This window comes from Acomys russatus, chromosome 14, assembly GCF_903995435.1.
Source record: "Acomys russatus chromosome 14, mAcoRus1.1, whole genome shotgun sequence".
Lineage (NCBI taxonomy): Eukaryota > Metazoa > Chordata > Mammalia > Rodentia > Muridae > Acomys > Acomys russatus.
In genome coordinates, this window is record NC_067150.1 from 36,664,866 (window position 1) to 36,677,002 (window position 12,137).

At 45.5% G+C, this 12,137-nt stretch overlaps 1 protein-coding gene across 1 annotated transcript; it reads left to right on the plus strand.

The window, feature by feature from the left end:
- Positions 1–1,655: 1,655 nt before the first annotated feature.
- On the plus strand, positions 1,656–11,077 carry Mpzl2 (myelin protein zero like 2). The gene is made up of 6 exons (XM_051156325.1): positions 1,656–1,938; positions 2,769–2,935; positions 3,219–3,429; positions 6,193–6,340; positions 8,603–8,675; positions 10,466–11,077. Exons 1-5 carry the CDS (start codon positions 1,881–1,883, stop codon positions 8,664–8,666), a joined length of 648 nt encoding a protein of 215 aa, XP_051012282.1. The 5' UTR covers positions 1,656–1,880; the 3' UTR covers positions 8,667–8,675; positions 10,466–11,077.
- The last annotated feature ends 1,060 nt before the right edge of the window (positions 11,078–12,137 follow it).

Genomic DNA, 12,137 nt, shown 5'->3' on the forward strand with positions numbered 1-12,137 from the left:
GTTTTGTTTTGTTTTGTTTTTGAGACAGTGTGTCGTCGCTGTGTAGCCTTGGCTGTCCTGGACTCACTTTGTAGATCAGGCTGGCCTCAAACTCACAGCGACCCCTAGCCTCTTCCTCCGAGTGCTGGGATTAAAGGCATGTGCCACCACATCCAGCTTTCTAATTCATTTGTATAGTTTACCTCTCTTTGGGTGGAATTTTGTCTCTTTTATTTTATCACCCACTTGACAGGACCCAGGGCCCTGCTCTCAAGCTTTGTTCTTGAACTGCATGTAACCCTTAGCCTGATATTTCTTTATTTTTCTCCTTAACCAGGCCCTTGCTTCCCCTCCCAGCACCCTTTGCTCCAAGGTTCAGCTAGAAGACTATGGACAACTGAGGACTTTCTAGACAGCTGATCCAGGGATAAGGGAAACTCAACTGTGTTCGGGGTCCCATCCCCCATCTGGCCTACTTCTTTAAAACTTTGAATTACATTTTAACTAACCATCCCCCTCTGTGTATGTAGGGGGGCAGTTGCACCATAGCTCATGTGTAGAGGTCAAAGGACAACTTTCACTTATTGATTTTCTCCTTCCACCATGTAGGTTCTCTAGACAGAACTCTGGTGAGGCTTGGTGGCTTGGTAGTGCCAACACTTATGGAGCTGTCCCTGCCCACTTTTTAAAGTGCTGTCTTAGTCTCCTGTTTTTGTCAGCTGGCTGCTGTGCCTCTTACCAGATGAAAGCATCTCAACATTTTATACCTCACAGATAGGTGGCTGTCCTAAAAATGGCAGTTGAGATCTGGGGCACGGCAAAGGTTTTCTTTCTGGATGACTTTTTTCTTTCCTTGAGAGTTCACTGACTGATTACCCATATCAGGCTTTGCTTTGTGGACAGAGAACACAGGTATGTCAGAAAGATTCCCAGAGGGCTGTGGGTGTTGCTCAGTACCTGAGCACTTGCCTAGTAAGTGCAAGGTCATAGCTTTAATCCCGAGTATTGCCAGAGCTGGGCAATGACACCATAACTTCAGGGTCCAGCCTGGACTACATGGTGAGACTGTCTCAAACAGTAAAACGGAACACAAAAAGATTTTGGGCAGTTGCTTACCTCCTGGGCTGACACCCTCTACAGTGTCAAGATGGTACCCCTCTCTAGAGGGTTGTAGAGAGAAAACAAGAACCAGAAAAATAACCAGAAAAGTTTCTCAGCTGCACTGAGGTGAGAGAAAAGAAAAGGAGAGCTGTCCTGAGCGGGGGAAGGATCCAGCATTGAGATCTGGTTTCATTCTGCTGAGTCTCAGGAGAGACTGGCGGCTTCAGGGGTGGCACTGGGTTTTCTGAGGGTCTTAAGGAACTCCCAGAAAGAATGAGTGCGGTGAGCTAAGCCCTAGGCTAACGTGGCCCCAACGGTGGGAATCACAGCAAGCTACTTTCAACGTTCACTTCCTAGGCAGGGCTAAAGCCTGTTTTAAAAGGGTGTGTGTGGGCCAAGCCCAGAGCAGCCTGGGACATTTCAAACTGGCACCACCTCCTCTGGCTGTTTCTGAGGCCATCCGGAGGCCAGGGCTCGGTCAGATGAACGGAAAAATAAAGAGAGGACCGTAGAGTCTGAGACCTTTGCGCAGAGGGCTGGAGTGTGGAGGAGGGTGGGAGGGAGAAGCCGGAGGAGGGCTCTGGGTGCGGAGGCCACACCTTTCATTCCAGCGCTGCGCGGGCCTGGACGGGATGAGTCACGACTGGCTGGCTCTGCTGTGCACCTTCTGTAGGTGAGGGACCCAGACCTCTCTGGGGAAAAACTGCGGCGCTTGCTCATCCCGGCCTTGGCTTTGGCTGGCTGCGAGAGCCCTGGGTTTGCCGGGTCTGGCCTCTGGGGCCACGGGCTGGCTTTCCCTGATGTATGGCAACAGCCCTGCGCGAGTGCTTCCACTCCTCTTGGGTTTACAGCTCACAGGTAAGAGCTGGCGGGCTTCTAGGGTTTTCTACCTTCACCGCCCACTCTATGTAAAGACAGAGCTCATGGCTTGAAGAGGTCTTAAGGGCTCTGTTTGGAGCTCGAGCCCCAGTTCGTTCTAGTCCAAACTTCGCCAAAACTTCAATGCGGTGGGTTGCTTGGGCAGTACTTTGGGCAAACAGGTTTAGGTGTATTTGGCCGCCCGCGTTTCAGACAGAAAGCGCTTTCTGATCTCAGGTTACACACCATCTTTTTGTAGCTGCTCTCTACCTCGGGCTGCTGACTAGTTTTGGCCCTTGCATTTCCGTGGGAGGATTTTGTCTGCGACTCCCCGCAGCACCTCGGAGCGGGAGCAAACCTAGATGATCAGAGCCGGGATCCTGCTGTGGTTTTGAAGCTGCCCCAATACACACACTGGATTTGTAAATAAGCCACGTGGTGTAAGGGTTCCAGGGGTGCAGGCTAGTACAGCAGCTGGGGTGGATTAGCTTGCGGGCTAGTAGCGGCTCCAACCCCACATGCTGAACAATTTACCTGCTTGGAGACTTAAAATATGGATTTTTGTTTCTATTTTCAATCTTCTTTGCTGATCTTTGTAGTTTGTGGTTATTGTTCTGAAGTTGGTCCCGTGAAGCTGTGAAGAAAGTGAGAGCACCAGGTCGGGTCGGTTTATTTTAATTGGCCCTCGGGATGGGAGGCTCAAAGTTGTGTGTAGGCAGGAGTATACAGACGCCCGGTGAAGTGAGTTTGAAGGTTGGCTTATTTGAGAAGTGCCCGCGGTTTCCTCCAGATGCGCCTGCTGTTAACCCTCTTCCTTCTCTTTATTGCAGCCCTTTGTCCTACAGCCTCTGTGGAAATTTACACCTCCGGGGCCCTGGAGGCAGTCAACGGGACAGACGTGCGGTTAAAATGCACTTTCTCCAGCTTTGCCCCTGTGGGGGATGCACTAACTGTGACGTGGAATTTCCGGCCTCGAGATGGGGGGCGTGAGCAGTTTGTAAGTAGACCCTTGTCACCTTCCAGAGGACCCTTGACCAGGATGTATTAAGGCGATCCTTTTTTTCTTGCCTTCCCTGTATTAGCCGTATGCATGGGGTTACGTTGGGAGCCAGTTCTCCGGACATAGGTCTGAGAAAAGGGAAGGCAGGGCGTGTTCCAAGGAGCCGAGCCACTGGTTAAACTTGATGATATTTCTCTTCCACAACACGCCCTCCCCCCCAATCTCACCTCCTGCCCTGGACCTCCTCTGAGGGGGAGGGCTCACTCTTTTTCGTCCGCAGGTATTCTACTACCACATGGATCCCTTTAGACCCATGAGTGGACGGTTCAAGGACCGGGTGGTGTGGGACGGGAACCCCGAGCGCTACGATGCTTCCATTGTGCTCTGGAAGCTGCAGTTTGATGACAACGGGACATATACCTGCCAGGTGAAGAATCCACCTGACGTTGATGGTCTGGTAGGGACGATCCGGCTCAGCGTTGTGCACACCGGTAGGTTTGGGGCAATGAAAGCTGAAAGAGAAGAAAAAAAAAAGTGCCATCTTTTGTGAAAATGGAAGGGAGAGGAGAGGGCCTAGGTCTTTACAGCTGGGAACTTCAGAGCAGGAGGAGTCCTGGGGTGAAAAAAATAAAGACTTTGGTCATGAAGAGAAACAAAATAACACAAAGAGACGTGGGGAATCTGGCAAGAATGACCTTGAGGTTGTGAAAGGGACAGGAAGCGACTGATAAAAGACTCACAATAGGTCTGTTCATTCTTTCACTTATTCAAGATGCTTATTGAGTGAGTACCTGGTGTGCTAGGCACAATCCAAAGTGCTTGGTACACACTATCTCATTGAATCCTGACACACTATCAACAGCTGTTGCCAGTGTTTACTCTCTAGTGTTTACTCTGTACACTGTCAGGAGCTTTACATGATACATTTTATTTATTCTTTTTTGTTGTTGTTTTGTTATTCAAGACAGGGTTTCTCTGTGTAGCTTTGAGTGTCCTGCACTCACTTTGTAGACCAGGCTGGCTCCGAACTTACAGAGATCTGCCTGCCTCTGCCTCCAGAAGTGCTGGGACTATAGGTGTATATGCTGTGCCCGACTTTTATTTATTCTTTTAGAAACAATTTAAAAATTATCATTTTATGTGCATGGGTGGTTTGCTTGTATGTATGTCTATGCAATGCCTAGTGTCCATGGAGGCCAGAAAAGGGTGTCAGACCCCCTGGAACTGGAGTTAAAGATAGTTGTGAGCGGCTGTGTGGGTACTGGGAATCGAACTGAAGTCCTCTGAAAAAGCAGCCAGTGCTCTTAGCAGCTGCGTTGTCTCTCCAGCCTTATCTTCCTTATATCCTTTCCTTTACACATCTCCTGGGTCTGTGGCTCTGTTGTATATTTAGCATCTCTCATTTTACCAACAAAGAAACCGAGGCTCACCAAGAGTAAGTCACTTGCCCAAATTCATACAGTTGGTAAAGGAAGTCACTTCAGACTCACACTGAACCATCTCAGGCGCTCAGACTGTTTTCCCACTAGCGCACTGGGTTGCCTCTTCTACGGGACAAGATGGAAAATGATGCCAGGTTGCAAAGAACTTGTACCCTAACACTTCTGAGTTGGAGAGCTGGGATTGAGCCCTGGCTACTTGTGTATCACCTGTACATAAAATTTCCTTGTGTCATCTGTACAATAAGAATAAAATAACAGATTTTGGCGAGGGCAAAACGATGCAATGAATTTGTGAAAGTATCCCAAACTTTGAACTGTACTGAAAATGAGAACAATGACATGTTCTGAGCTCTTGTCATAGGCGGGCACAATTGTTTCACTTTTTATACACACTCAAGAAATGGATATTGTTATGGGTTAGCATAGGAGGAAACTGAGATTCAATAAATATATAACCCAGGTCACACAGCTAATAAGATAGCTCTCTCTCTCTCTCTCTCTCTCTCTCTCTCTCTCTCTCTCTCTTTCTCTCTCTCTCTCTCTGTTTGAGATGAAGTCTTGCTATTTGAGAAAAGATCTCTCTCTATAGCTCAACCTGGCCTCAAACTTGAGATCCTCCTGCCTCAAACTTCTTAAGTGTTGAGGTACTGGGCCAGGTGTGGTGGCGCATGCCTTTAATCCCAGCACTCCGAAGGCAGAGGCAGTCAGATCTCTGTGAGTTAGAGGCCAGCCTGGTCTATAAAGCAAGTCCAGGACAGTCAGGACTCTGTTACACAGAGAAACTCTGTCTCAAAAAACAAAACAAAACAAACAAAGAGCTGAGGTAGTTAAGTACTCTTTATTAACACAACACATGGTTCAAAACATCCTAGCCTGTCAAGTGGCGTGATTGTCTCCCATCACTCCTACCCAGTTCAGTTAGGAATTTTCTTTCTAGGCTCTAACAAGAGAAAGCTGTGTCGTCTGCATAAGTCATCTGAGTATTGAAAGAAGTAGTGCAATATTTTTAGACTTCAGTATTTCTTTTTTTTCCTGATAGGCTAGGCAAACAAAACAAAACAAAACAAAGCAAGCAAGCAAGCAACCAACCAATCAACAAACAAAAATAAACCAAAAACCCCAAACCATCAAACAAACAAACACCACCAACAAAACACATACCCTCACCAAAAAAAAAAAATCTAGCAGTGGTTTTACATATCACTAGTTTTTGAGAGTCTACAAAAAGCTATGGCCCTGTTTTTCTGTTTTAAGAAATGGAGGTACACCCAAAGAGACTCCCCAATCTTCATGATGTGTCTTGGTGTTTTGCCTGCATGTATGCCTGTGTGCCTGGTGCCTGCAGAGGCCAGAGGGAGGCATTGGAAATGCTTTAAAGCCTGGCAAATGACTGACAGAAAGAGGAAATGAGTGGAACAGCGCAGGACTGAGCTGGGCATAGGTCTGACTAGGTTAGCAGAAACTTGAATTACTGGGCAGTTCCACTGACTCAGTGGTTCTCAGTACTTGGGTGTCGTCATCACCGCCTGGAAAACATGTCCAAACATGGATTGCTGGATTTACACCTCCCATGTTTGGGGTGTGGCCTGAGAATTTTACTTCAAAGCTCCTTGGTGGTGCTGTCTGTCCTCACTTCTAGAGTCACACTCGGGAAGCCCTGATGTAGTCTGTGTCAGTCTCCCGCTGCTGCCAAAGGCTATGCGGTATTCATAAAAGCAGGCAAGAGGAAGACTCCGGTTAACAATCAGATACATCGCCATGGCCTTTAGATTTCACCTAATTTACAGCCATCTTGTCTTTTTCTCCTCACAGTGTCCTTCTCTGAGATCTACTTCCTGGCTGTGGCCATTGGCTCTGCATGCGCACTGATGATCATAATAGTAATCGTGGTGGTCCTCTTCCAGCACTTCCGGAAAAAACGATGGGCCAAAAGGGCCGATAACGCTGAGGGGATAAAATCGTAAGGCTGAGCGAGCACCCGTGGGTGCTCTTAGGGTGGTGTTTGGGATTTTTCAATGGGACCAAACAACTGTTGAGCAGTTGATTTTCTTTTTAACCAAATGTGGGGGAGGTTCCTGGTTCATAGAGCAGATCAATTAGGGCAATTAGCCTTTACCAAAGGCTTTTTGTTGTTGTTGTTTGTTTGTTTTTCTGAGACAGGGTCTCTCTATGTTAGCCTTGGCTGTCCTGGAGTAGCTTTGTAGACCAGGCTGGCTTCGAACTCACAGCGATCTGCCTGCCTCTGCCTCCCAAGTGCTGGGATTAAAGGCATGTGCCACCACACCCAGCTTACCAAGGGCTTCTTAATAGAGCTGGAGAGACGGCTCAGCGGTTAAGAGCACAGACTGCTCTTGCAGAGGTCCTAAGTTCAGTTCCCAGCACCCATATCTGGTGGCTCACAATAGCCTGTGACCCCAGCATCAGGGAAATGCAACGCCTCTGGCTTCTGTGACCACCTGAGTACACATGAGCATGTGTACAAACTTGCATTCAGACGGACACATACTTGGAAACAAAATAACAACAACCACAACAAAATTCAAAAGGTTTCTTAATTCTACAAAAGCTCTCACCATAGAATTTCACTAGTGTGTGGGATTTGGGTGGTATAAAGAGAGTACACTTGTAAGGCTTTAAATAGCCTCTATAAAGTGAAGCACACTTGTAAAAGCAACAGGGCGAGGCATCCAGCAGTCACTGTTGAGTCAGTGGCTGGAAAGTTTGCTCTGCGACAGCAAATGTTCTCTGAACATTCTAAGGTGGAGATAAAAGTTATAAGCTAAAAAAAATTCACCTATTTGGCCCAAAGAGATGGCTTAGCAGGGTAAGAACAGTGGCTGCTTTTGTAGAGGACCTGAGTTCGGGTGGTAGCATCCATTCTTTAGACATGGTCTCTCACTGAACCTGTCTCTCACTAAGTGGCTGGACGGGCTGCCTAGCAAGCCTCTGGGATCCTCAAAGCACTAGGACTAAAGGGGTTCACTACCACTTTGGGGGCCTTTTGCATCGTACCAGGAGATCTGAACTTAGATCCTTGCACAAGTGGTTTACATACTAAACTGTCTCCTCATCCTACTTCATTTTTTATGGCTGTATGATATTCCACTACAATGGACACACCACACATTGTTTATTCAGGATGATGGATATAGTTTTTTTTTTTTTTTCTTTTTTGGTTATTATAGCTAACATCAATCACTACAAACATACTCTACCCACATTTTTGTATGCACATACTTTCAATTCTCCCCAAAAATAAAGGAACATTGTCAAGTCATTGATAACTATTGAGTGGTTGGAGGAACTGAAAACCTTTCCCCTGAACAGCCAATACATTCCTATCGGCGGTTGTATGGGCACTAGAATTTCTCCGTCTCACCAGCACTCATTATTGATTATTGCCCTCTAGTGGACACATGAGGTGGCATCTCAGTGAGATTTTGATGGTCCTCATCCTCAGCCCAGCCCAGCCTGAACCAGAGACGGATGTCTTCTTACTGTAAAGCTGTAGCTAACGGTTTAATGTCCGGCCCCTTTCAGTTCCATTACTGGCAATTGCTCCACTCTCTGAGTTCTCTTTGCTCCTTCTTGAATATTATCCATTGAGACACAGAATTTTCTGTTTTGATAGAGGCCAGCTCTTGTAAGAGTTTTCATTTTTAGCTACAGTCTTACAGGTATGTGTGTGGTGTATTTTGGGTTAGGTTTCATGTATAACTAAGAGTCTTAATTCATTTGTTTGCATAGGGATTTGTAATGACCCCATTTATTTTAAGTAGTAAATATTTACTGAAATAAATCAATTGATCGTGAAGCATCTAAGGAATCCATTGATGGCATTCTGCTTTGAAAAGACTATCAAAAAAGAGGATTTCTAGGTCAACCAAAAACACCCTTTCCCCCTTCTTTGCAGAGGGGTAGACATTGGAAGTAAGACACTGTGGTAAAGCAGAGGGGTGCACTTTAACCATCCATAGGACTATATTAGATCCCAGGGGAGTTCTCTTGCATTCTGAAAAGTGAGTTTGGACTCGTAGGTCATGTGGGGGCATGATGTATATGGCACTGGCAGTTTAGCTCTCTATAACTTAAATGGACTTGCAGGCATATGTAATTCTTCCTAAAGCCTTGGTTTGGGGACCTCACCTACTGCTGCTGTGGGACCTGCCACCTTTGCTTTTTTTCTTGCTCACCTAACATTTGCCTTGTGCCTCTGTTACAGAAAAGAAGAGGAAAAGCTCAACCAAGGGAACAAGGTCTCTGTTTATTTGGAAGAGACAGACTAACACTGTGAGGTAAGGGTCACACCTGGTGACTTCTTTCTTTAGGCTACCCAGCTGTTAGCCTATCTTTGAGAGGGATCTCTCGGGTCACTCTACATGGCTAAGGGCATTTCCTCTTCAGAAGCAGAGCTCTTGGCCAGGCAGATTAGTCTCCCATTAGCCTCTTAGATAACTTCCCTTTCAGGGTACTTGTGTATATGATTATGAGGCCAGGCTTCTTCCGTTTAAAGCTGAGAGACTTCTAATGAACTTCCAATATGTGACTAAATCGTGTGTGTGTGTGTGTGTGTGTGTGTGTCTTCTGCACATGCATGTGCAAAACAACAACCTTACTTACCTACCATCTACCTTGGGTTTTTGTTTTGTTTGTTTGTTTTAACAGTCTTTCACAGGCCTGGGACTTGCTGTTCAACCTAGGCTGTGCGGCCATCAAGCTCCTTCTCTCTGCCTCCCCAGTGCTTGGATTCTAAGCATGGGCCTCCATGCCCAGGTGTTTACATGGTTCTTGTAACTGAGCTCAGACCTTTATTCTTACATGGCAAGCGCTTTACCAATTGAACCATCTCTCCAGCCCAATAAATCTCCCCCCCCCCTTTCTTTCCGAGACAAGGTTTCTCTGTGTAATAGCCCTGGCTGTCCTGGACTTTTCTTTGTAGACCAGTCTGGCCTCGAACTCACAATGACCCTCCTGTCTCTACCTCCTGAGTGCTGGGATTAAAAGATGTGCACCACCACGCCTGGCCCAATAAATCATTTTGAAGGAAAAGGTTAATATTTGATAGTTTGGTGTTCATTATGAATCATTTATGGCATGATGGTAAGTGGCTAAGGGTCAGAGAGATGACTCAGTGGTTAAGTGCAGAGGCCCTGAGTTCAGTTTTTAGTACCCACATGGGGTGGCTTGCAACCATCCATAACCAGTTCCAGGGGAGTCAACACCTGCTTCTGAGCTGTAGGGGCACAACACGCATGTGCACATACAAGTAGGCAGCTAAGACATTCATAAAATAAAATAAATAAATTTGAGAAAAGTGTAAAGAAAATTTAACAAACTAATATCAAGTATAGTCTGTGTTTCTGACAGAAGATACAAAAGTATACAAATTACAAAAATTTGGGGGGCTGGAGAGATGGCTCAGGTTAAGAGCACTTACTGCTCTTCCAGAGGTCCTGAGTTCAATTCCCAGCAACCACATGGTGGCTCACAACCATCTATAGTGGGATCTGGTGCCCTCTTCTGGTATACAGGTGTACATGCAGACACAACATTATATACATAATAAGTAAATAAATTTTTTGTTTTTTTTGTTTTTTTGAGACAAGGCTTCTCTGTGTAGTCTTGGCTGTCCTGGACTCACTTTGTAGTCCAGGCTGGCCTCGAACTCACAGTGATCCCCCTGCCTCTGCCTCCCGAGTGCTAGGATTAAAGGTCTGCGCCTTTAAGGTTATATAAATAAATCTTTAAAAAATTTTTTGGATTTGTGCTGGGCATGGTGGTAGTACTCAGTTTTCCATCTGGGTGGTGGTGGCGCACACCTTTAATTCCAACATTAAAGAGGCAGAGGTAGACAGATCTCTAAGTTTTAGCCAGCCTGGTCTATAGAGTGAGTTCTAGAACAGTCAGGGCTACAGAGAAACCCAGTCTCAGAAAAAAACCCAACCAACCAACCAACAACCAATAAAACAAAAACGATTTCCATGAGGAGGGGATGATATATGTCATGTGAGCATGATGGGCACTGCCAGGGATTCCTCTTGCACTCTTCTCAAGGACATTATCCTTTAAAATTTTTGTATTTCAGGAAGCTGAGGACTTTTGAGGACAACATTAGTCTCTCTTGAAGTCAATGGAAACTTTTCCAGTGATGACTGTCACCCTACAGGTTCTGCAGCACAAACCTGCCTAGATGAGCAACGCCCCTGCCTGGCAGCTTAGGGCTCTACCTGAGCCGATGCCACCAGACTCATGCTTACCTTCATTGCTAGGGTTTGATCTCATTCCAGAGCGCGCATGGGTGTTAACTTTTGTAAACTGAGAGGTTACATTTTTGCCCTTCCATATTCCTTATGGAGTGTGATTCCTGTATTCATGTGTATATTGGCATCTGAAGGGTGAAAAGCCAGCTAGCTTGTCTGCCAGGACATTTCTTCTCACATTTTAGTTTCTTTAGAACAGCACAGGGGTGTGCTAAGGGGTCTGGAAAGATGGCTCAACATGTAAAAGCACTTGCTGCTCTTATAGAAGACCCCAGTTCAGTTCCCAGCACCCACAATGTAGCTCACAGCCATCAGTAACTCCAGTTCTAGGGGATGTGACACCCTCTTCTGGTGTCTGCAGTCACTCCATACATGAAGGGAAGAGCCCCATATGTAAAATGAAAATAAATCATACAAAGGTGAGCTAAACCTCCCAGCCATTTCTCATGGCTGTCCTTAAATAATGGACGTATCTTGTTTTACTAATTTTTTTTTTTTTTTTTTTTTTTTTTTTTTTTTTTTTTAGTATCCTAGGTTTACTATTTTGTCAGTCAATCCAAGGTTTATAGGTGACAGTGCAAGGTCACAAGAACACCAGGATACCAGCCAATGCTACCAGGATGAATCACTCATCACCGTTTTCGTATTTATTTATTTATTTTTAGACAGGTTCTCACTATGTAGCACTGGCTGGTCTCCAACCAGTTGTGCAGAGTTGGGCTCAAACCCAGACACCCACTTCCTGAGCTCTCAAGTGCTGCGATTAAGGGTGGACCACCACATCCAGCCCAACTGTAGGTCTGTAATGAGCACAGATTGTCACCCCCACTTCATCAGACTCTGCTCATTTGCAGATTGGAGTCATTAAGCAGTTTACTAGAAGGCTTTCTGATCCCACACTCAACTTAAAAAAAAAAAAAATTCAGACTGATGAAAAAGGCCAAACTGAGAGCAAATGACCCCCCCCCCCCCCACTTCTTTTATAGTCGTATGTAAGTGTGAGAACTGGAAGAGATATTTAAAGTTCTTTTGGTTTTAACTCACCTTATTTTAAGTAGAATTTGATCTGGACCAAAGAAAACTACCTAAAGGGAATGAACCAACTTTATTTTTCCCTTTATTTGAGTATACAGCAGACTTCTCAAGTGGGCTATGGGAACAAGAGAGAAGGCTTTCTTTGCGTCTAGTTACAGGGTGTGTGAACACAATTCACAGCAGTAGTGGTTGGAGACCATCTGAAACTTTAGGCCCAGGGTGAACCTATACAATGTGATGTTTTAGTGCACATTGACTGGGCTGCACAGATGATTTCTTTTAACAAACTGGATTTTCCAAAAGATTGCATTTCTAGACATTGATATTTTACCCAGTCTTTAAAAGCAAATTGGCATAATTTACATATAAATTGTGGTCTTGAAATTCATTCCATACCTCTCATTCTGCTTTTTATACTGCCTAAGGAAGTTTTGTTCCTGTTACCTCTCCCCCTCTTAAAAA